Below are 25,351 nucleotides of genomic sequence, written 5' to 3'. Positions count from 1 at the left end.
CCATTCCAACAAATTATTTTACAGAATATATATATAATTTACAGAAAAATATGGCATATTTTATAGATGGTTTGAATTGCGATTAATTGCGATTAATTACGATTAATTAATTTTTAAGCTGTAATTAACTCGATTAAAAATTTTAATCGTTTGACAGCCCTATTTTTTTTAGATGGGGCTTTGCAAGGCACAGGCCCAGCTAGTAAAATTCCTCAACTTTATTTTTATTTCTTTCTTTGATAATCTTATTATCCACATTAATCGGCGCACTGGAGACTCCAAACCGTTTGACCGACCGACTAAATATTGCCATGTAGTGTATTTGTTGAGCTTTCAGTAAAAGATAATGTAGTGACAAAACTGTTCTGCCCAAAAGCATGATGGGAAGTGGGTTACCCTGACTGTGTGTAGCGGCTGCAAATACTATATCGTGTCAGTGTTGTGTACAATGTAGGGTGTTAAGAAAAAGATCAATTCATATTTGTTTTCCCAACGTTGCCCCCTCAATAGTTAGTATTGTTATGGAAGAAAGCTCTAGATAAGTAAAAGCGTGGCCAAAATGAATGCCTGCATCCACTCTACTCACTTGCCACTGCCTCTTAATTCTATATATGTGTAGGACGGCGCCATTGTAGTCTGTTTGAGGCAATGCATGAGTAGGTTGCTCCGTGCATGGGTTAAATATTTTAACATGATTAATTGAAAAATTTAATTACTGCCCATCAACGCGATAAATTTGACAGCTCTAGTTGTGCCTTATGTTGGTTCAACATGCGTGCTTTATGTTAAAAGAACACAATTGCTTAATAATGAAGGAAAGCAATTTAATCAGGTGCAAATTATGTATTTCTTTAATGTCGTTTCAACATGTATTTTGGGGTGAACATGAATTCCTTATGTTGGCTCAACAAGAGTGCGTTATGTTCGCGCAACATAAGTGCCTAATGTTGACGAGACATGTGTGCTTTATGTTAAAAGGACACAATTGCTAAATGCTGAAGGAAAGCAATATTATCAGGTGCAAATTCTTTCCACAATTTTTTTATGTCAGTTCAACACCCCATTTTTTTCAGTGTATAGACGGACTACTGTACACTGGAATTTCTCATGTTTAAAAATAATTACATTACAGTTCAGACCCAGATGTTATTGTAATACAGGGTGTCCATAAAGTCTCTTTACCATTTCAAAAATGTATTAAAAATGCAATTGATTAGATATTTTATTCAGATTTGTTCTATTGTATTCAGCGTTTGTTGAAGTTTTTTTTTACCTCTTTTAATACATTCCTACAAGGGAACCATTAGTTGCACGAAGAACATCAGGACGGTATTCAATTTCTTGCCAAGTTCGCTGTAGCATAGCCTCATCAATTGTGGCAATGGCATCAGTAATCCTTCGCTTAAGGTCAGTACCCTATTTTTCGGACTACAAGTCGCAGTTTTTTTCATAGTTTGGCTTGGGGTGCGATTTAGGTGTGAAATTATTAACACATTATGATATTGTAGCCCAGAGAAAAATATTGAAGCGTTATACCCAATAACAACACTAGAGGGCATGAGCGACATTTGAATGAAGTCAGACTCACAACTATGACGTCCGCGCATGCGCACTTCCTTTAGGAACGTTGGCCTTTTCTAACTGACAGGGAAAAGTTTTGTTCGCCCCAGAAAGAAATTTTAAAAAGATAAAGAAAAGCAAATTGACGAATGCATCAACTGTTGCTGTATGGCGTCTGTTGCTTGCTTGAAGTGAATTCAGACGGTCGCGTGGTGAAAATATTGAGCAGAAACCACTCGGTAAGATGTGGAAACAATTCGCTAATTCGCTAATGCTAAATTTGCATTCATGGCTAACTGCTAGCGCCTTATTCATGCAGGCCAAAAGCCTTGTCTGAGAGGAAGAGGACCAGGCGTCGTCAGTTAAGACTATTCGGTGAGATATTTTTATTAAAATATACTGCTGTTTGTAATGGTATAAAATATATTTTCCATTTGAAAGGAAAAGAAATGTAATTTCTGTTTTTGGTTATGGAAAATGTACCATTTACAGTATTGCGTGAAAAAAAATCTTTTGAGAGCCTAATTGACATTTTTGTGTTATGGAAATGTCATTTATTGCATACAAAATGGTTTGTAAATGACGAGAAGTATATTCTTGAGTGTTTACACTCAGTAGTGTTTGAAAAAGTCGTACAAAAATGAAACATTGAAACTGAAAAGATTGTAACTCAGGACCTGTGTTAAATAAAGGTCGGGTTTTTTTTCTGATTGGAAAAAAAAGAAAGATCATCAGATTGGATTCAACGATGGCGAGCTAACCCAGAGTGATTTGAAGAACCAAGAACATCTAAAATTCTGGAATAACAGACGGACTGTCTGTGTGGTAGGATTGTATCAGTCAACGGACTGATACCTACATTTTTCTTTTTTTTTCTTCCAAAGAGTGCACTCCAACGAACATTTGAAAAAAAAAAAACTTGCAATAGAAAAACTAAGACATTGAATTAGTTGCCACTGCAACTAATATTGGACAAATTTTGACTTTGACAAAACAATTGACTGAGACTCAAGACTATTTTTTCTATTTTTCTTGTTGTTAATTTTATAGTGTGTTATTAATGGTTCTTTGTCTTTGTTAAAAATTGTTTTTTTATATTGTTCATTAAAAATATACAAAAAGCATTCTAATTGCCTAAACCTGATGTTTGATGTGGTTATCGTATCCAAACCAAATAAACGGAACCTAGATTGTTGCTCCTATTGGTATACATACAGAAGGGTATAGATAGGTGCTACAATATCATTTCACGTGTTATTTTGGTGTTTTGGAGTGACACTGGTGGTTTGGTTAGCATGTTCTTTATGCTATTGTTATCTGAATAACTTAATAGCTATGGCCACGTTCGCGTTCTGCCTTTGGCAATGTGTGTTCAATTATATTACTGACTTTTTTATATTGAAATACATGCTTTTAGTTTGTGGCGCTTTCACGCCCGCGTGGGGTCGCACTCGCACTTGTTTACGTGAAGAAGAGCGCTTACACGCCAGAAGACCGACAGCTACGTAGCTGAGTGAGTGGGCGAGTTAGCGAGAGGGCAGCACGGCTGCGAACCTACGTTCATTGTTTATGCTTGTAAAATATCTCTACATAGGCAACGCCTGTGTGTGTCATCTTTTCTGTTGTTGGTAGCCATTGATATTACTCAAAAACATGGTTGGCCAACCTTACTTCACATTTCCGCTTTAACGTCAAATAAATAAACTCTGCCGTTCTTTTCGCGTGCGTCGCGTTGAGCCGCTTCTGGGATGCATCTAACACGCGGCTGCACTGCAACTGGTGTGCATTGGCTGATTGACTCTAACGCCCGCGTTTCACTGCGTTCTCGCAGCGGCCACGTTGTCGCGCCGTTGACGTGTCTGGACTGTCCTACCGTGTTAGTCCTCATTATAGTAGAGAAGAGGGAGTAAATATAATCTCCACAAAGAAACTGTAACCCGATCGACTCACAGCCTCGAAAAGTAAGGGATATATTACGTCAGAAACTCGTTCGGTACGCGTCCGTTCCGAACCGACTATCACGTACCGAAACGGTTCAATACTATTACATGTACCGTTACACCCTTAATAAACGCTGAATACAATAGAACAAATCTGAATAAAATATCTAATCAATTGCATTTTTAATACATTTTTGAAATGGTAAAGAGACTTTATGGACACCCTGTATTACAGGAGGATTTGTGGGGACTGGCAGTAAACGTATGTGACCATCCCTTCACATATCCGGTTCCATGGTGTAATGGTTAGCACTCTGGACTCTGAATCCAGCGATCCGAGTTCAAATCTCGGTGGAACCTTAGTTATGCTGTCATTTGAAATTAGTTATTCAAATTGTTCACACAGGGCATTTTTTAAAATTGTCAATAATATTCCGTTTGGAATAATATCAAATATGTGCAGTATGTTTCCTATCATAGTTGTAGTTTGCATTGCTGAAAGAGTGCTCTGCTTCAAACTGAGAGATCTTGGATGAAAACACTTTCTCCCTCGAGGGAGTTACACCATTTGGAATGAAGACACACCTGTCATTTGCCTTCGAATGCTGTCGAGCTGAGCAGTGAGAAGTAGCTCTTCACACTGAAGGATTTCAGCCTGGATGTCATACAACTGGAGCTGCAGCTCATAGTACTGTGACTCCATGTGGTCCAGGAGGGTCATTGCATCCTCGCTGCTACACAGGCTCTGCATCTGAAGGGAGGAGGTTGTATTCATGCATGGCTCCACATTATGGACTTGTTTTTTCCTCGTATACCTCCTCTCGAAGGGTGTGTTTCCGCTGCTCCAGGCTGATCTCCCGGGCTCTTTGCAGTTGCAGTGTTTCCTTGGCGACCGAGTAGCGGATTCTCTCCATGCGCTCCACCGCTGCTGTCCATGAGGCCTTACCAAACTTGCGCTGGTCCAGTTTCATACGTTCATAAACACCTACAAACACAAATAAATGGTCAAGCTGCTTTAGGTAACAGAGTTTGTGTGCAACAACATAATCCAATTACAACGTTGTGTTAATTGAAGAGAGACTAAAAATGAGAGCAAGACATCTAATGGTCATTTTAGGGAAGCTTCACACCTGCTATGAAACCACCCTTTGTTTGAAAGTTAATATGCTCGATGAGCCAGCATAACAAATTTTCCCAATGAAAAGTTCTAAAATAACCCACTTCTGCCCTGGGTCACATACCCATTTTTGTTACATTTGTAATGAAGAAAAACATCACAATGTTGTAATATATAAAACAGAAAAATTAAAATCAAAATTCGCATAATTTTTCGACATATATACGTGTAATAAATGCGTAACTGCCCGTTTTTTTGCTCTTTTAAGAAAGAATCGAGACAGTTTTACGTCCATATCTACAAATAATTCAGTGATTGAAGCATTTATTCACAGGAATTTTCTTCTTTGTTTACACATGGAGGAAGCTAATTTTCGTAACTGACTAGCCTCATCGTTGGCAATATTTACGCGAAATAAATGCTACCTTCACGTTTTTTTTTTTTTTTTTTTTTGCTTTTAACCAAGAATCGAGACTGTTTTATGCAGGGGTGAAAGTGGTTAGAATTTCTTGCTGGAACTCCCCGGCGTGAAGGTCGCCACGGAGCCAGAAAATTTATTTTTTGGGGGTATGATTTTCATTCAAAATTGTATTTTTTTCAATGATTTGCAAAATAAAAGGTAACACAAACAGCTATAACCCCAACCTCCAGCTCCTAATTTTTATTTTCCCTCATCTCCTCTCATACTAAATGCCAAATCCCAATTTTAACTACTTAAGAACATAGGATGTATATTAAAATTGAAGATAATGTAAACATTTTTTGTTGTGTTTTTTTTTTTTAAATAAAGATATAAGTAACATACATTCAGAAAAATAAGTACATATGACATTTTATGTAGAGTGAAATGGAATATATTTTGAAGATCGTGCAAACATTGACTTTTTTTTAAATCAAAACTTGGAAATGAATAAGTAGCCTAACATAAATGAACAAATATAAGAGCACATTGACAGCTAAGATGTTCAGAACCTCCCCTTATGAGCAAATAAAACTAAATATGATAAATGAGCCACCTTAACTTTCCTTGCTCTTGTAGATTTGATCCATTTTCTGTTGCAATTTTTTTTTTTTTTGCTGTTTCAGAAAACATGCACATTTGAACCAATCAGAGCTAACTATGTCTGGTGATCACATGTCAGTATGTCAGCCAATTGAACAGATAAATGAGCCCAGGCTTTTTGCTTGCATTCGCCCATTGACGTGACTCGTCATCGTCAGACTCGGATAACTGCAGCAGCTGGGGAAACCTCCATGCCGTCCGTGGAATAAAATAAATAATAAATATCGGTGGAAATGGATTACGCTACACAAGCATTTTATTATGGTTGTTGTTAATACTTGTGTATGTACTAAATCTGATGTTGGTAGATTGTTTTCTTCTTGGAGATTAAATGCATGTGTGGCAGCTTTGTATTTTTTTTTTTTTTTTTTACATAGCGTTTTGACAGTTGCCGTCATATTTTCGGAATCAAAGCACCATATACCGGAACAGCGTTCCGGCCCAGAATCTTATACCGTAACTGCGTTCCTGACCGTTCCCGCCTACTTTCACCCCTGTTTTTATGTCCATATCTATAAAGGATTCAGGGATTTAAGCATTTATTCACAAGAACTTTCGCCAGAAAAACTCTGTTTACGTCAGGCAGCCGCTAGCTTCATTTGCTAACAGAAGCATTGTACTTCGACATATATACGTAAAATAAACGCTAACTGCACGGTTTCTTTGCTTTTAACCAAGAATCGAGACTGTTTATGTCCATATCTATGAAGAATTCGGGGATTTAAGCATTTATTCACAAGAACTTTCGCCAGAAAAACTCTGTTTACGTCAGGCAGCCGCTAGCTTCATTTGCTAACAGAGTAGCATTTTACTTCGACATATATACGTAAAATAAACGCTAACTGCACGGTTTCTTTGCTTTTAACCAAGAATCGAGACTGTTTATGTCCATATCTATGAAGAATTCGGGGATTTAAGCATTTATTCACAAGAACTTTCGCCAGAAAAACTCTGTTTACGTCAGGCAGCCGCTAGCTTCATTTGCTAACAGAGTAGCATTTTACTTCGACATATATACGTAAAATAAACGCTAACTGCACGGTTTCTTTGCTTTTAACCAAGAATCGAGACTGTTTTATGTCCATATCTATGAAGAATTCGGGGATTTAAGCATTTATTCGCAAGAATTGTCGCCAGAAAAGCTCCTGTTACGCCAGGCGGCCGCTAGCCTCGTTCACTAACAGTATTGTCATTGTCATCATCATCAGTATCATTGACAGTTACAGAGTGTGGGATAGTTTGGCGAAGAAAGAGAAACAGTGACACAGAATATAGAGTAATTTGCCCGAAAAGACGATGACAGACAAAGGAAGACGGGAAAAAAGCATATGCTTATCGATACAGGGACGCACAGTCTAGCATGTTAGTGTTGCATAGTCCTTTTTTTTTTTTTTTTAATATATATGTATATAGTGTATAATGATAATAAAGGGCTATTGTATTCTATAATAAGTTGTGACTGTATATAGAATGTATTAATGATCTATTTACATATTATTTATGATTGATTCAGCATGTTTTCCTCAAGTATTGAGTTTCAAATGTTAAATTGAGTGATTTATTAGCTGTTGAAAACTTGCAGTAAATTAAAAAAAAATTAAGTTGCTATTTTGGTCAAAAAACTACAAAATACTGTATGATATGTTAAATATTGCTATTAATCCTAAAGATATAGGTGATTATCCCTGCATTTGGTGATTTTTTTGTGCATCTAGTGTTACATCTGAGACTTTTATAGCCATTTTAAGTTGTGTTATACTTATATAAAAATAATTAATCGGTATTTTATAAGGGAACGACTTTGAATTTTTTGATGCCGCTGCTCATGGAGACTCATATGTGGCTAAGGTAGGTGCCTGTTTTGGTTTTAGGTCGGTAGCAGCTTTGAGTTTGACAATATTTGAATTTGAAGTTTTTGAAAATAGGCCCCCTACGAATCGACCCTGTTTCCTGTGTCATGTCAATAGGTTATGAAGTCTATGATATCTAGGTTATGAAGTCTATGATATCTAGCTAGCTACTATAAATCATGCACAGACACACACACTCACTGCAAACAAGCTGACATAGTTACAGCAACCATGAACATGAAGTAATAAATTGACCAATCCGAAGAGGGTGTGGTTGACACTGTGACGCTAACCCTGAACAATCTGCTTTCGGATCAATCTTGTGCCCTTGTTTCAACCTGTCCTTGTTAAAACATGACCGCTGCTTTACACTGACGCATAAATAGACTTTGTTGGTTGAAAACACAGGGGTCAGTCAAAGGACAAAACTAGCATTCTGTATTTGTATGTGTATGTTTGTGTGTGTTATTCAGTGTTCTCAGGCAGAGAGTAGAGTAGCCAAAATTTTTACTCGAGTAAAAGTAGTCATCCGAAAAATGCACTCAAGTACAAGTAAAAAAAAGTATTTGGTGAAAAGAATACTCCAGTAATGAGTAACATTGTGAGTAACTGCTTAGTATGTTTGATTTTTTCTTTTCCAATGGTATTTTTTTCTCTCAGCATAAAGTTGTCTATATAAACTGTTATTATTATTATACTGTGTTACATTACATAACCACATTAAGGCATAGAAATTTGAAGAGAAAAAAAAGTATTGAAATCTAGCGAGAGAAACAAATCTACAGAACTGAAGCATCATTCGTCCAAAGAGCATGAGTGCCCTCTACTGGAGATAATAGTTCCTAGTTTGAATAGTGAATGGTTCCTTCATAGTTCCAATTATGAAATTAAAAGGATCATATCACCGTTTTTCCGTGGTCAATCATTGGCATAAAAACTGGGAGAGAGGTTAAAATACTTAGATTTCTACGGTGCTTTAAAGAGATGCACGGATAGAAAGACTTCTTAAAAGGTGAACATTATTTTGAGGTAAAATAATTTGACATTAGAACCCTTATTGATGTTTTCGCTTTAATACAATTTGTTAAATTAGTTAAACCAGGAGGTCGCCATTGTTGTTGACGTCGCAGGGCGGTGACGTTAAAAGGCTACGCTGCCTGGCTTTCAGAGTATGACTCTGGCGACATAAACGTCATCTTTTTAGCCCTTTCAATTTGAACCTGAGAGGAACATTATTGAGCATGACAGCACTGTCAATATTTCACAAAACGAGCAGCAAATGCAAAATGAACAGGAAAGGCGGGATGAGACGAGAGTAGGACAAAACCGGCGTTCTGTCAAAATGAGCTACACAGGCGAAACGTCCTAAAAGAGGCGAATTTGACACCCAATGTACTATCGTGCACTTTTAGCTTGTTTTGTTTGGATGCATAAAGACAGAACATATACTAAAGATGCCTAAAGAATATACTAAAACGTAGTAACATTAAATATGGGTGGTTTAAATACATTACGTGACTAATGTGGTCAACATTCTGCTTTAAAGCTACCAGAAGAAAACACAATGCTTAAAAGTATGAGAGGGAAACACATGCAAAAAGTATTTTTAGGCAATGAAAAGGTAATAAAAGACTTAATAAAAACACAAACAGTAAGTACTCGCATGTGTTGGACGTCTCGCCGCGTAGAAGGAATTGCAGAATGCCGGTAGTGTTCGTCTAGTGAGTAACAAACTACGTCATCACCCCGAGTGTCCATTGCGCGCATAAAACATGGCGCCCTCCGTAGGTCAAAACATGTACTAAATATTATAGATTTTTAACTCAATGGCAATATCTTAAGTGTTTATAATAATATATTTTAGTAAAAGAGAACAATTGTTGCCTTTTTGAGCGTACAAGTCTATTAGTCCGCGGGTCCCTTTAAAGTCGCCACGTGATTGAACAAGCCGGCGTGATTACAGAAGGCAAGTTTGAGTCTGATTGTTATAATGGAGTTATGTGATTAAACCATGTAACACATTTTTGGTCCCAGGTTCTAAGTGGTATTTACTAGTTGTTGTTTTTTTGTCACATTGACATATAGAAACACTTTTGTTTCCCAAAAAGTTTGGGTTTGTGGTCACGACTTTGAAATTCTATTTTCCACTTTTCTTTACTGTTGTATTTTCTAATGCTTTTATATATAAAAAAATGTACATTTTCCTCCTTATTTTATAGACTTAGTTTGACCTGAAACACGAAGAAATGACATTTAACAAATGTTTTCTGAATAACTCAAACTTAAAATTAAAAATGTTGAATTTACCCTATAATTTTAGCAAAGCCAAACTTTTACCTTTTTAGTGGCCTTTTTCATTTAGTTTGGAGCGAACCCAAGCAACACATATAAAATTATTACAAACCAGGAACAGAATTTTATTTTTTTTCTGTAAGATGGCGTTATTTTTGCGATGTCTCATTGGTTATTCTGATAGAGCTACTGTTTTCTTCGCTAGCAAAAAAAAATTAAAATCCAATATGTAGAGGAAAAATGTAACGATGAGTGTAGCTTAAAGTAGCGGAGTAAGAGTAGCGTTTCTTCTTCACCAATCTAATGAAGTAAAAGTACAAAGTTGGCTTAGTAAAACTACTCTTAGAAGTATTTTTTTCCACGAAAAATTACTCAAGTAAATGTAACGGAGTAAATGTAACACGTTACTACCCACCTTTGTTCTCAGAATTTTTGCAACTGGACTTTTCTGGTTGTCTTAGATGTTTTAGCGCTCGTCTACTTTCATCACTTCCACTACTGCAATGACACAATATGACATTACCTTTCTGAGCTCTAGCTGTTGTCTCAAAGTATTTTACGGTGAATTCTTGAATAATAAGGACAGCTTCTTGAGCTTTCCTCTGCCAATCAGAATCCTCCTGCTGGAGAGCAAAAATGCGCCTTGGGCCCAGGTAGTCATTCTCCATGGAGATCTAGTGAGAGAGGTTCAGGTTTGTGATGTTATTCATTCATCCAAAAACATTAAAGACACAACACAGCACATTTTCTCTCGGGTGAAAGTGGTAGTTCATTGAAATGAATGTTTTTATGGATTTATTCAATCCCCATAAACAGTTTAACTCGATTTCACTGGTTCGAGTAGAAAACTGCAAATGCTCAAAGATGATTAAACATCCTTCGATCCAGTATATTATTTTCAATTAAACCTACCATGAAGCCACGAACTGTATGTAAAAAAAAGTTGTCCAAGCCTTTAACATCCTATAGACTTACTGACAGGAAAAGCTCTGCTTTAGAATGGCCAGTGTTTTAAGAGGACGCTCGCAATCCTGAAGCTAATGCTAATGCGAATGCTCCGCTAACGCTAGGATTTACATTTAGTGTCTGATGATCACTCAGCACACATCTTTAAAAGCTAAAGCAACATTGCATATTCTATCTTGCTAAGATAAGAATTTTTTTTTTTACCGTGTTTCCAAACAAGCCATTTCACATGGGTCTCATGACATAATGAGGAGACGTTTGACCTTTTTTTCATTTTTTAACATATCAAAACAAAAACCAACCAAACCGAACGAACGAAAAAAACCAAAAGAAAACTCCCGCCTTGGGTCAGCTGTGAGGGGGGGGCGTGACCCTGGGGTGGCGCGTGTGTGGCATCTCCGCTCATCTCCGTGGCTATCGCATGTTCGGTGGGATTCGCGCACGGCTGGGTGTGAATGGGCGCAATTGGGTGGAGGTCCTCGGTGCTAGGATTATCGATGGGGCGGCGTAGGTGGGTTGCCAGCGGGCTCACACTCACATGGAATTCACATGAGTACTGGGTTCTAGATCACAGGGCTGATTTGTGTACACTCCAGCCCTCCCAATCACTTATCTTCTAGACCCCCCCCCCTCTTTCCCTGGTTAACAACCCCCCCACATGGTGTCAACCGGAAATACATCAAGCTGACGATAACACCAACAGTTGGTGTAGGCCAGGGGTCCCCAAACTTTCTCCTGTGAGAGCCACATAACTCTTCACTTCTCCGATGAGGAGCCGGGGTCAGTTTGTAACAGAAAAAGTGTGACGATTGCAGGAGTGCCTAAATGTAAAAATGTATTGTTTTTCAGAAAGCCACAATCAAATAACCTGGATTCTTCACGGAACAAATAAAAATAATAAATAAAATAATATAATTAGGGCTGTCAAACGATTAAAATTTTTAATCGAGTTAATTACAGCTCAAAAATTAATTAATTGTAATTAGTCACTATTAATCGCAATTCAAACCATCTATAAAATATGCCATATTTTTCTGTAAATTATTGTTGGAATGGAAAGATAAGCCACAAGATGGATATATACATTCAACATACGGTACATAAGGACTGTATTTGTTTATTATAACAATAAAATCAACAAGATGGCATTAACATTAACATTCTGTTAAAGCGATCCATGGATAGAAAGACTTGTAGTTCTTACAAGATAAATGTTAATACAAGTTATAGAAATTTTATATTAAAACCCCTCTTAATGTTTTCGTTTTAATAAAATTTGTAAAATTTTCATTCAAAAAATTAACTAGTAGCCCGCCATTGTTGATGTCAATAATTACTTACACAATGCTCAAGGGTGCTGAAGCCTATAAAATCAGTCGCACCCAAGCGCCAGCAGAGGGCGGCAAAACTCCATAAAACACAAGTTAGCATTTCACTGTACTGTCATTTAAATCTGTCTGAGCGGGCATGTGCGTTAATTGCGTCAAATATTTTAACGTGATTAATTTAAAAAATTAATTAACGCCCGTTAACGTGATAATTTTGACAGCCCTAAATATAATATAATATAATATAATATAATATAATATAATATAATATAATATAATATAATATAATATAATATAATATAATATAATATAATATAATATAATAATAACACTATTAATTAAATAGATAATTTTCAAATAACCCTCTCTGGGTTCTTTACAGAAAAAAGTAAAAAAAATTTTTTTTTTTTTTAAATACAAAAAAAATTGTTCAGGGGGCCGGACCAAATGTGGAGGCAGGCCATATCCGGCCCGCGGGCCGTAGTCTGGGACCCCTAGTGTAAGCGTTCAATGTATTTCTTGTTGTTGTTTGTGTGTCTTCTGTCTTTCTCCTTCTTTTCCTCTGTTCCCCCATAACCCCTTCCTGTTCGCTGCTTTGTCTAAATAAACGAGATGTTAAAAAATAAAATAAATTTTAAAAAATAAATAAAGTGTATTTTTCTACTACTGGTACACAATAATGTGACATTCATTCATTTTCCATGCCACTTTTCCTCACGAGGGTCGCGGAGGTGCTGGAGCCTATCCCAGCTCAATAGGAGTAAAATTTCGAATGAGTTGTTAAGTGTTGGTAAGCATTTTACACATATCACAACTAATGGTACGTAAATATTAAGCCCTATTCAATTACATAATTAAAATATTAAGCCCTATCTAATTAAAGTGGCATGAATTTTAACAAAGCTCGAAACATTATATCTCAGTTAACTACAGAACGACTTTTGACTGTTACGACATTAATAGTTATGAGCTAGTTAAACTGTTTGGATCAACAGCGCCTGATCTGTTTGCAGGTAAGTATAATTTAACTGAAGAGCATGAAGAAAAAAAAGTCACCATTAAACAGCAATTGATACACCCACACCGTAAGCGGAGTTCTGAATTCAATGAATGGATCCATTACTATGCACATCCCTACTGTACAACCACCACCATTAAAAGGAATATCTTTGACTGTGTCAGTCAACTAACCATAATCAGATTTATACAAGGAAACGTTTTGCTCTAGCGCTTGTATTTTATCTCATTAGACTATGCAGGCGTACCTAATGGTTTTTAAAGAGTACTTGAATTCGGAAGTGGGCACTGAGTGGCATTCAGTGGCTCTCCAATTACCTGCAGTCTCAGAGACATATAAATAAATTAGAGTTTGTGTGCTGCTATAGGGTTACCCTGCACATTAATTTTTTTAAGAAAAGATAATAAAACATAACCAAAAATAAAACACAGTGGCCCTAGTTAGACTTAAAATAGCGGTTGAAAAAGTCTCTGAACCTTTTGGAATTTCTCACATTTCTGCATAAATTTACTATCAAATGTGATCTGATCTTTGTCAAAATCACACAGATAAAAAAAACAGTGTCTGCTTTAACTAAAACCGCCCAAACATTTATAGGTCTTCATATTTAATGAGGATAGTATGCAAACAATGACAGAAGGGGAAACATTAAGCAAGTGAACCACCACATTTAATATTTTGTGCCCCCCCCCCTTTGGCAGCAACAACTTCAACCAGACGCTTCCTGTAGCTGCAGATCAGTGTGGTTTTTCATTTAGGATGAATCTTGGCCCATTCTTCTCTGCAAGACTGCTGTAGTTCAGTCAGATTCCTGGGATGTCTGGCATGAATCGCTGTCTTTAGGTCATGCCACAGCATCTCAATGGGTTTCAAGTCTAGACTTTGACTTGGCCACTACAGAACGTGTATTTTGCTCTTCTGAAACCATTCTGAAGTTGATCTACTTCTGTGTTTTGGATCATTGTCTTGTTGCAGCATCCATACTCTTTTAAACTTCAACTGTCTGACAGATGGCCTCAGGTTTTCCCTGCAAAACATCCTGATAAACTTTTAAATTCATTCTTCCATTAATGACTGCAATTTGTCCAGGCCCTGAGGTAGCAAAACGGCCCCAAATCATGATGTTCCCTCCACCATGCTTCACGGTCGGGATGAGGTGTTGATGTTGGTGAGCTGTTCCATTTTTCCTACACACATGACGTGTGTTACTCCCAAACAATTCAACTTTGGTTTCATCAGTCCATAACATATTTTGCCAAAACTTCTGTGGAGTGTCCCAGTGCTTTTTTATGAACATAAACGAGCAAAAATGGCTTTCTCCGTGGAGTCTTCCCATGAACACCAATCTTGGCAATAGTTTTACATATAAATAGTTGATGTGTGCACATAGATATTGGAGTGTGCCAGTGATCTCTGTAAGTCTTTAGCAGACACTCTAGGGTTCTTTTTTACCTCTCTGAGTATTCTGCGCTGAACACTTTGCATCATCTTTGGTCGAGGGCCACTCCTTGGGAGAGAGGAAACAGTACCAAACTTTCTTCATTTGTAGACAACTTCTCTGACTGTCAATTGTTGAAGTTTTAGAGATGGTTTTGTATCCTTTCCAACTTTCCCAGCTTTATACAAATCAACAATCCTTGATCGCAGGTCCAGACAGCTCTTTTAAACGAGCCATGATGCGCATCAGACAATGCTTCTGATCAAGACAATTCTTACCAGGTCTGTGTTTTATAGTGGGCAGGGCAGGTTTAATCCACTCATCAGTGATTGGGCACACACCTGACTTAAATTATTTGGTAAAAATTGGTTTCAATTGCTCTTAAGTCTCCTTAGGCAGAGGGTTCACTTAGTCATTTTTCCCCCTTCTGTCATTGTTTGCATGCTATCCTCCTTAAAATATGAAAACCTATAAATGTTTGGGTGGTTTTAGTTAAAGCAGACACTTTTTTACATCTGTATGATTTTGACAAAGATCAGATCACATTTGATAGTGACTTTATGCAGAAATGTGAGAAATTCCAAAAGGTCAAGAGACTTTTTTACAACACTGGAGCGTCAGGGTCTAGAGTGCTAACCATTGAGTCATGAAAAATTGCTGAAAAATGTAGCCTAAGGGGTCGTTTACATGGTGACTCTCTGGGAAGACGAAAAATTTCATGTTTGCAACTATATGGTTCCGTCTCCATTCGACCAATGTCGCAAATTGGCATCAAAACGATGTAGTATTCATGCCAGGCCCTAGGGGGCAGTGCGGATTTACAAGGCGACAGCGAATGATGCGCTTTGACCTCCGCAGCCCGGAAGACAACATACCCGGCCGCTCCAAGCAATGGCATTTTTCTTTTGTTCCAAAAGGCACAGAAATGGAAACATTCAACATATTTAAATTAAAAATATTTTAAAAACAGTAAATTAAATACAACGTTCCGCCATATTTGCTGTTTTTAATGTTTAGTAGCACCGATGCGCACGCCCAGTGTGACGTGTACAAGTGCTGACGTTATCGGCGCGGGTTCCGCGCTGCGGGACCTTTTGATATGCTTGCGGAGCAAGCACCCCCAAACCCCCGCAATCGAATTCTTCCACTTTGGAGGCAGGATTCCAAGGTTTGCGTCTTTGCCTTCCGTCTTCGCCGACACCATATGAACGCGAGGCCACTTCACAACACAGTCTTTGCGTCTTGGTGTCGCAGAGTCACAATGTAAACTGCCCCATAGTGCTGCAACGATTAATCGATTAACTCGAGTATTCGATTAGACAGAAAGATTCAAATTAAATTTCAAATTAAAGGGGCGTTGTCATGGTTTGTTTTTGAAAGTGTTTGCATTTAGTTTTTGTTAAGACCAACATAAGCTAGTTTTTTGTTTGAGCTAATGTTTTTATTAATGCATTCGTATTTTAGTTTAAAGGTAAATTTAGCCAATTTTTGTGGGAATATATGTCTGAACCATTTGTTAAGAGCATTAAAAAAAAAAAATTAAATAAAAAAGGTAGTATAGCATTTAAGCTAACGGACTTTTGCCATGTAAGTTAGCCAATTGTTCTTTTGTTGTACATCGATCCTTATATATATTTTTTTTTATACCGTTTGAGGCTCAGCTCAGGTATTCTTAATTTTTTTTATCTTTATCCGATTATTCGAACTAACTAGTTAATCGATTAATCGACTACTAAAATAATCGATAGCTGTAGCCCTACAAAGACAATAGTTTTATAGAAAGAGACTGTGCTTTATGTTAATGCATGAAGTGACTGTTCGATCCCTCTTCCCATCATCAGCTTTTCTTCTTGTAGTGTATTCAAAACATGTTCCGGGAAGATTGCATATGCTTTGCATGGTGCCTCACATTCAAAACATACTCAATCAAGCAGCTTCACACATGTGTCGGTTTAACATTCATTGTTCTGTTACCTTGATCTGTTGTCTCCGCAGCATGGCCAGCTCCCTCATGTCTCGAAACGGCTGCAACAGGTACTGGTACAGTTGCGTGGAGGCCTCCAACAAGCATCCATAGGCCTGGTCCTCCTCCTCATAAAGCTCCAACAAGTCAACCATACTGTCCATGCTCCTGTGTTTGTCAAGAAGCTTCACACACACAGGAAAGAAAACATTTAGCCTATCAGCTTCCACTCTTCTACAAAGACTTTCCATGAGATATTCAAGTGTGTTTGTTATACCTAATTGACACACCACTATAACCTTCACGTCTACAAAAGGCATATTGAAAAGAAGACTGTATTATTAGTCCATCAATAGAAAGTCACACTCCACTAGCTGAAAGAAGGATGCTTTGTGCAACTGTAAATACTGACAGTACAACAAAGCACACACAGTCAGTGCTAAATGTGATCTGCTGCTGGGAATAAGATCAATATTCACACGTTTTGTTGCCAGACTGAGCAGGCTACATGCAGCTCTGAATTAAGTCAATCCTCAAAGAGGATCGATACGACAGCATGAGTGTGTGCATGTGAGTGTGGTCTGATTTTACTGTCACAAATTGGGTGGAAAGCATACAACAATAATAAAAACAAGTTGAATACAGCTATAGGAGGTGTAAAAAAGGTGAGGAGCAGGGGTTACTTCTACATGATATGCTGACGCTGCAGCAGCATTCTAGTTTGAAGTTTGCAAATGTGCCTCACAGTCAAAAAGGTCCTGGGTTCAAATTTCAATCAGTCTTGATTAGTGCTGCAACGATTAATCGATTAACTCGAGTATTCCATTAGAAAAAAAATATTCGAATTAAATTTTGCTGCTTCGAGTATTCGTTTAATTAAAGTGGCGTTGAAATGGTTTATTTTGAAAGTGTTTTCATTTAGTTTTACTGATTAGGGCGGATACATTGCCCTCTGGTCTGCCTCTTTTCACATAGCTGAATCCAACTGCTTCCTGTTAAGACCAACGTAAGCTAATTTTTTGTTTCAGCTAATGTTTTTTAATGCATTCATAATTTAGTTGATAGCTATATTTAGCCGTTTTTTTGTGGAAATATGTGTCTGAACCATTTGTTATGAGTATTGTAAAAAAAAAAAAAAATTTTTTTTTAAAGCATTTTATAGCATTTAAGCTAGCGGACTTTTTCTATGTAAGTTAGCGAATTGTTATTTTGTTGTACATAGATCCTCTTTAAAAAATATATATATATACCGTTTGAGGCTCAGCTCAGGTATTTTAATTTTTCATGTTCCTTATCCGATTGCTCGATTATTCGAACAAACTAATCCATCGATTAATCGTCTACTAAAATATTCAATAGCTGCAGCCCTAGTCTTGATTTCATGTACTGATCTCCCGTGCTTGGGTGGATTTTTCAGGGTTTCATACATCCCAAAAAATAGCGATCCCTCGCTATTTTGCAGCTCAACTTTCGCACCCTCAGTAGATTGCGGATTTAAAAAATCTTTTTGCAAGAATAAAAGAGTTCTAAAACACTTTATTTAAATTTACCTTTGTATGTTCACTTACACACACGAATCATATGAGACAGTGAGAGAATGTACAGTACATAATATTTATATCATTTATACATTGTTTTATGTATGTTATTTACAGTATATTGCAGTGGTATCTCTACTTAGAAAAATAATTGGTTGTGGAAGTAGTTTCTCAACTTGAAAATTCTGTACGTAGAGACACATTTTTCATGTAAATGCCCTAATCCATTCGAAGCCCCTCATAACTCAGACATAAATCTTTGATAATGCAAAAAAATGCAACAAAACATGTAACAAATACAAGTTAAAATTAGATTATTGCACAATAAACATAAAATCGGAGTTGTGCATAGTGTAAAAAACAAATACAGTAAAGAATAAAAGTTAATACCTTCATGCAAGGGTCGCGTTAACCGAATATTTTCCGTCGTTGACCGGTTTTTTAAAACGGTGACGGAAAAAACTGAAGTCCGTTCGTCATTTTGACAGGTTGCAATTCACACCCCAGACCACAGGGTGGCATATTAATTAGCTATTGTCTCTCTTAATGCATGACGTCATTGGCTATTCTGTCAGAATATTGTAGCGTCACCGTGGTCTGGCGGCAGCACCGTGATTGACACATCAACGCGAGGTTCTTATTGGTGCACCCGGTGTGCCAGCGCGTCATCCAATTGGTGGACTAGATTGTCGCCTGTGTATAGACAAGTTTCCGAGGTACTTCCGGTTTACTTCCTTTTGTCTTCCTTCCCCTTCCGTTTCCGCCTGTTTACCGTTGAAGTCAATGGCGGTGGAATCGAAGTTGGAAGGTCTTTATACAAGATCCCGGGAATGTTATTTTGATGTAGGCGGGTGGAGAACCAAGCCAAGGCTTCCATGCTTCGTACCATGTCGATTTCCAAACCATGGGTGCTCGTACTCGTCATACAGGTGGGAGGGAAGGAGATGTACAAAACTGACAGCTCCTGCAGTCATGCCCCCGCTGTTATGGAAGGTAATGTGCTCTAAAAATACAAAACCTAAAATCTGGCGCATGAAACGACTTGTTGCCTTTGCTATTGATATTACGATGATGATTGTAATTACGAAGTTTTATCATTTTTACAACAACTAGCTTCTGCTACTGCTGCTAGCCGCCTGTTGCTAATCGTGTTTGAATGTACCGCATAAATCCAAGTGTTAAAGTTTTTATTCGTTTGTTTACAGCTGGGAAATGCTGTTATAAAAGAGAAGACGACTTGTACGTTGATGGACATATGTCGAACATAGATCGTTTGCGTTCCACAATGATGATGACAGCTCGACTCCCGGGAGAGGCCGAGAGAGGCAGGAATTGTGACAGACGGTGGTTTGCCAAGATCGCCATGATCCAACTACGAACTTGTGAACGGTAGCATCTTTAAATATATGCTATTGGAGCTGGAATTACAGAGGACGGGAAAAAAGCACATCTAAATGCCGCCGAGAGCCTCCGTGATGTCGCTATTTGTTCACGAGGCTCCGGAGCTCTGCGGTCTGATATCACATTCTCGTATGCTATTTTTGCAATACTTTTATAAATGTGATTTATTGACCTGTTTTGGAGTGCACCAATCGTTTTAAATAAAACAAGAAATTGAATCATGTCTAAATGTTTTATTGCGATCAATGCCTGCAATAAAAAGAAGAATGACATACTATTTGTGTTTACATCATATGTACATAACCTTGTAGCATTTCCTTGTAACAAAACAATCCATGTCAGCCCTTCTGCAGTCGGCAAATGTAATATAACTTGTAATTTCACCACATTTTGGTCACTAATGGCCTCACGTTAACACAGGCTGACCGTTGTTAATAATTTTGTCCACGAATGATCAACGAAGTGACACGAACTGCCATCCAATCTCATCTACATGTCATCTAGGTCGTGCTGAATCAATTTTTGAAGATTCCATGGGTTGCTCTGGCTTGATTTCGTAGTTTTATCGTCGTCAATACACTGCTAATACACTGCTACTCGACCGGATCGGAAGTGCGAAGCAGACATTTTCCAAGATGGCGGCGCCCGTATTTCGCTCAGGAAACTTGTCTATAGACCCCAATCACATGACGTCACAACTCCGCCCCCTGACTGGAGCAGCCAGCTCGTCGTGTTTACACATTACCGCTACGTACATGCCTCCTATTACGGCGTGTTTTTCTGCTCGTTAACATTAATAATGAAAATGGCGAAGAAGTGTGTGGCGGTTGGTTGCAGTAACAGAGAAGATAGACGGAGAGACTTGAAGTTCTACCGTATTCTGAGAGACCCAAAGAGGAGAGCGAGATGGACTGCTGTAATTCGACAAGAAATCTGGGCACCAAACGATCCACAGACTATGTAGTAGTCATTTTATATCTGGTAAGATGCATTTAATATATATTTAGAAGATTTTGGGCTGACAACCACAATTAAGATCATTGTGTCGCTGGTGATTGGGGTCTATATAGTTGCCTCTTTTTCTTTGGGAGTGGAGTTGTTTTGTTGGTGTTGGCGGTAAGCAGAGTAAAAAGAGGGAGAAAAATACAACTTCCGTGTCTAATTTTTCGCCGCCAAGCAAGCGTTACAATATTAATTAAAAATGAATGAAAACTAAATACGATTGAATATGTCATCATTATCATTTTAAAAATTTAAGTGACTGGTAAAAATAGATTATGACTGGATTTTTATGACCCTGTCAGTCAAAATGACAGACAACGAAAATGTCTCGCGCAACCTCTGCCTTCATGTAAAGCTGTCGGAACATGAGGGGCGAATGAAGAGGCCACTCGGATACAGAGCAGCTACGTATGTTACGTTCAGTAAACTGGGAGCTACGAGTACCAGCCATACTGTATTTTTGCCTTTCGTATCCTGAAATTTCTTTCTTATAAAGAGGCAGTATTTTGCCACTGTGGCGTGTCTTAACCTGAAAATTCTGGATGTATAGACGTTCATAAGTAGAGGTACCACTGTACAGGTAATGCCTAGTTTACAAACGAGTTCTGTTCTTGCGCTGGCGATGTGACCAGGATTTCCGCAGAAGTTGGAATTACCTATTTAAATACCTCTAAATTAAAAAAAAAAAAACTATCGAAAAACATGTATCGTACAACATTGTATTGTCCTCACCAAGACATTAGAGCTAAGTAATAGCTAGACAGCGAGCAGAGCTCCGAAATGACGATGTCAAACATCCGTGTGGTTTGCTGACTTTATTCAGCTGCTAATGGCATCAACACTTGCAGAATGAAACGAAAATCAAATGAAATTAAATCAGTCTCATCTTCAATAACAGCAATTCAAATTTGCGTTTACAAGTAGCTGCTGATGCAGCAATAACAAATAATTAGCATGTATCAGTTAGCATCCGCACATCATCAAAAACACAACACATAAACTCGCCCCAAGTATTCGACCACAATTGAAAATGCACAATAAACAATAAAAAAGGGGATATATATACTGTATATACAGCCGTCGCCTCTGGATGCTTCACGAACAACAAATGTGTGCGCAGGCTGTCACCTCTCTCAATCGGCTGCGCTCTTCCCCATGTGTGCATGTGTGGGTACTACCTGCTCTACGCTTCCTGCGCTAAAATAATAGCATGCGTCACAAAACAAAAGTCAAAATAAAAAAATTTAAAAAATTAAATCAGTGAGACTTTGTAAAGTCGAAATCACAGTCGGGTACGTCGTGAACCTGGGACTACCTTTACTAATATTTTATTTACATTATTCAAACTTTTCTTGAATGTTTTATATACACTTACTGATATTACAGTATACATGGCGGAAAACAAAGACAAGGCAGAAAAAGCAGTTTCTGCTCTTGCACCCCTCTTTAAAATAAACTGCTTTATTTTAAGGCAAAAGAACTGTTGTGTTTGATAGAACAATATGTCTATATGCTGCCATAGCGGTTTCATGGTGAATCAAGCCCCCAAACTATTTTGAATTTGTCCATTTTACCCTGGAGACCCCAGTTCACAGACACTGCGCAACCACTTTTGTTTCAACCCAGCCATAAAAAGAAGGTAAGTAATGATATTTATTATTCAAAATGTTTTTAGCTTAGAATCATTAATTGATGTAAATGAACAGTACTTATATAGTGCATTTATCTGCATGGTTACCATGTCCAAAGCGCTTTACATTAGATACACATTTACCTGTTCACACACACATGGGGCTGCTGCCATGCAAGGTGCTGTCAACCCATTGGAGGCAAATCAGGGTTCAGTGCCTTGCCCAAGGACACTTCGACAGTGGGCAGTCGTAGCCGGGAATTGAACCACTGACCCTTTGGTCCAAGGACAACTCCAGCTTCCAACTGCGCCAGGGCCGCCACAGTCTACTACTTAGTTTAAAAAAAGAAAACTTTTAAAACTTAAACTTTTAAACAAATTATATCACAATGAAAAAAATAGTGTCTGTAAATAGGACAGGGATATCGACCTCATAACTATAACTTAATAGTATTTTTTTTTTTTTTGCTGTCGCATTTTCCCCAATATTTTAGATGATAAATAATCGATCCAAAAAAAGAAAAATTGGAAAAAAAAAATGTTTAAAAGAGAAAAATTTTGAAAAAGAAAATCTCGACCACTCCTTGATGTCAGTGATTTCTGCATTGCGACCATTGTTATATTACCGTGTTTCACCCATAAAATCCCCAAAAAGTCCAACTGGGGCCATTCACAGCTGTGTCTTGACACTCGGTCAGACATGCTACACGGAGTTTTTGGATCGAAACAAGGTAAGAACGCGATAATATCACGTAAAAATCATGATGTCTTTAATTATGCTCTCTCAAGCTCCCACCTCGAGTTAGGGATTAGAGGTTTTAATTTTTTATTTCTTTTTAAATGCCCTCCTGTTCAAAAATTTTCTTCCCCCAGAAAATTGAGATTTTAAGCTTTCCAATGGTTGCAACACATGCATATTGGACAATTTTTAAATTTGGCCAAATAAGGGGTCTCAGAGCGGAACTTCCAAGTCACCTGAGTGTTTTCCGCCATACAGTATATATACACAAAAAAATGTATGTTAAAAATGGGGGGAGGGTGACACTACTTTGCGGTTTTTCACTTTACCCGGTCGGTTCAGGTCTCCATTAACAGCAATAAGTGAGCGATCTTTTTATGAACCCCTTGAATGAATGACCATCAATCCAGGTTGACCAGCTTTTTCTAAAGGCTTCTTGTGCTGTTAAACGTGCATTCATCTAAGTACGTACCGTACATCGATCCATGTTAATGAGTATTAATAGACATACTGTTTAGACAATGAACAGTTAGTTATTGAATCATAGTCTATTAAATCATAGTGCTCGGGATGCATGCTCTACATTTTTTAGGCTTTCATGGATTTGCAAAATTGCTCCATAATATATACTGTATATGAGATCAATCTTGTGATTTAATACGGAGCTGTCTGAATGGCTGAGAGAAGCCAACGCCTGAATTAACATGGTTGCTACACTACGCCAACAAAACATGATAATACACAACCCAAATTAAGTGGGATACAAACCTGTATGATGGATAGTCTTGTTGACGTTTTGCTCTATATTTTCATACCATGCAAAGAACTAAAACACCAACGTGCAGTAGGCATGCAAGGAGGAACGTGACAGTGCAAGGAGGCCACAAACAGTGCTGCATTTCCTGCAGAGGTGGAAGAGTAGCCAAACATTTTACTCGAGTAGGAGTAGCGTAACTTCAAAATAATATTACTTAAATAAAAGTAAAAGTAGTCATCCCAAAAATGTACTCAAGTACAAGTAAAAAAAAGTATACGGTGAAAAGAATACTCAAGTAATGAGTATCATTGCGAGTAACTGCTTACATTTTTGTTTGATTTTTTTTTTTTCCTCAACACAGTTATCTATATGAACTGCTGTTATAATGATACTGTAAAATAACCCATTAAAGAGTCACATTAAGTCAAAGAAATACAAAAGAAAAATAATTGCAGGGAGAAAAAAATGACAGAAATGAAGCATTATTTGTTCGAAGAGCATGAGTGTCCTCTAGTGGAGAAAATAGTTCCTAGTTTGAACAGTGAATACTAGAGGTGTGTAAAATTTCCGATTCTTAGATTATTCGCGATTCGGCCGTGGAAGATTCGAGAACGATTCACAAACATCCAAATTCCGATTATTGAAATATGCCAAGTAAAGCGGAAGTACAACACATTCAGCGCGCCGCGCGGTCAATGAGGAACGGAGCGAGAGTAGCTAAAGATCATGCTTCTCATTACCCGGCCTCTTGGGTAATGCCAATGCTCAACTCACGGCTCTAGCTCAACTCATGCCACGAGATACCAAAACACAACAACATACCTGACTGCTGCCAAAAAGCTGCTACAAAGTACATCCACATAATGTTACGGTAGATATCATTTATATAGGACTAGATGTAATATCGATTCCATAGTGTTAGCAGCACACCTACAAAAAGCTAGATGCGGGCGTTAGTAAACGGCCGCCATCTTAAAGCAGTACACTTCCCTGCAAGGCTGTTGTAGCGAACCTTCCAAGCAAACCTAATTAACTTTTTATCTAAAATACTCCTAAATCGGTAAAATATTGACTTGAATCTTTAAAATAGTTTTAAAACTTTCACATGTCGAAAGTAGACAAAAGGGAAATTATGGAATAACGGGAGCAATTTTAACAACTTTAACGATAGATTCACAACATTAAATTAATTGAAAGTAGTTTAAAGCTGCTGATACAGAATGGGGACTGGAGTTTTTTATTTACTGTTATTTTTGTATATTTGTTTACTGCTATATGTTAACTTGATAATGAAATAGTAGTTTGGTTTAGCCAGAGTATTTTTGAACAATTTTGGAACTAATGTACAAAACTTTTTTTTTTAAATTAAAATAAAAAAAAAGGAGGGGGTTGCATCAATAATTGTTTTATAATCGAATCGGAGCCTCCGAATCGTAATCGAATCGTTAGGTGCCCAAAGATTCCCAGCTCTAGTGAATACTGTAGTTCTTTCATGATTCCAATCATAAAATTAAAAGGATCACATCTAAGGTTTTCCGTGGTCAATCAGTGCCAAATAAAGACAGGGAGAGAGGTTAAAATTTGTGCTTTCGAGTCATGTTGAAGGCAGCACTCTATGTCAAATACTTCGTTTTTTACGTTGCTTTTAAGACGCCATGCTGGTGTGATCACAAAACAGCAGGCTTGCGTCTGATTGGTATAATGGAGTCAAGTGATTATTGTTTTGACGTCTCGTTGGTGAAATTGGTA

At 37.7% G+C, this 25,351-nt stretch overlaps 1 protein-coding gene and 1 non-coding gene across 2 annotated transcripts in view; one reads left to right on the top strand and one right to left on the bottom strand.

Annotated features, from left to right (window-relative positions):
* The window catches only part of LOC130913819 (junction-mediating and -regulatory protein-like), a 46,376-nt gene that overhangs the window by 16,430 nt on the left and 4,595 nt on the right, over window positions 1-25,351 (bottom strand). The window contains exons 2-5 of the mRNA XM_057832704.1: window positions 16,547-16,720; window positions 10,346-10,496; window positions 4,316-4,485; window positions 4,086-4,251 (exon numbers count right to left, since the gene is read on the bottom strand). Of these exons, the coding sequence (XP_057688687.1) occupies window positions 4,086-4,251; window positions 4,316-4,485; window positions 10,346-10,496; window positions 16,547-16,720 (661 nt within the window). The remainder of the gene's footprint in view (window positions 1-4,085; window positions 4,252-4,315; window positions 4,486-10,345; window positions 10,497-16,546; window positions 16,721-25,351) is intronic.
* Window positions 3,789-3,860, top strand: trnaq-cug (transfer RNA glutamine (anticodon CUG)). The gene has a single exon. It is a non-coding gene; the product is annotated as a tRNA-Gln (tRNA).

Source organism: Corythoichthys intestinalis, chromosome 3 (assembly GCF_030265065.1).
Source record: "Corythoichthys intestinalis isolate RoL2023-P3 chromosome 3, ASM3026506v1, whole genome shotgun sequence".
Classification (NCBI taxonomy): Eukaryota; Metazoa; Chordata; class Actinopteri; order Syngnathiformes; family Syngnathidae; genus Corythoichthys; species Corythoichthys intestinalis.
Note: the sequence above shows the minus strand (reverse complement) of the source record. Positions and strands in the feature narration are given on the sequence as shown.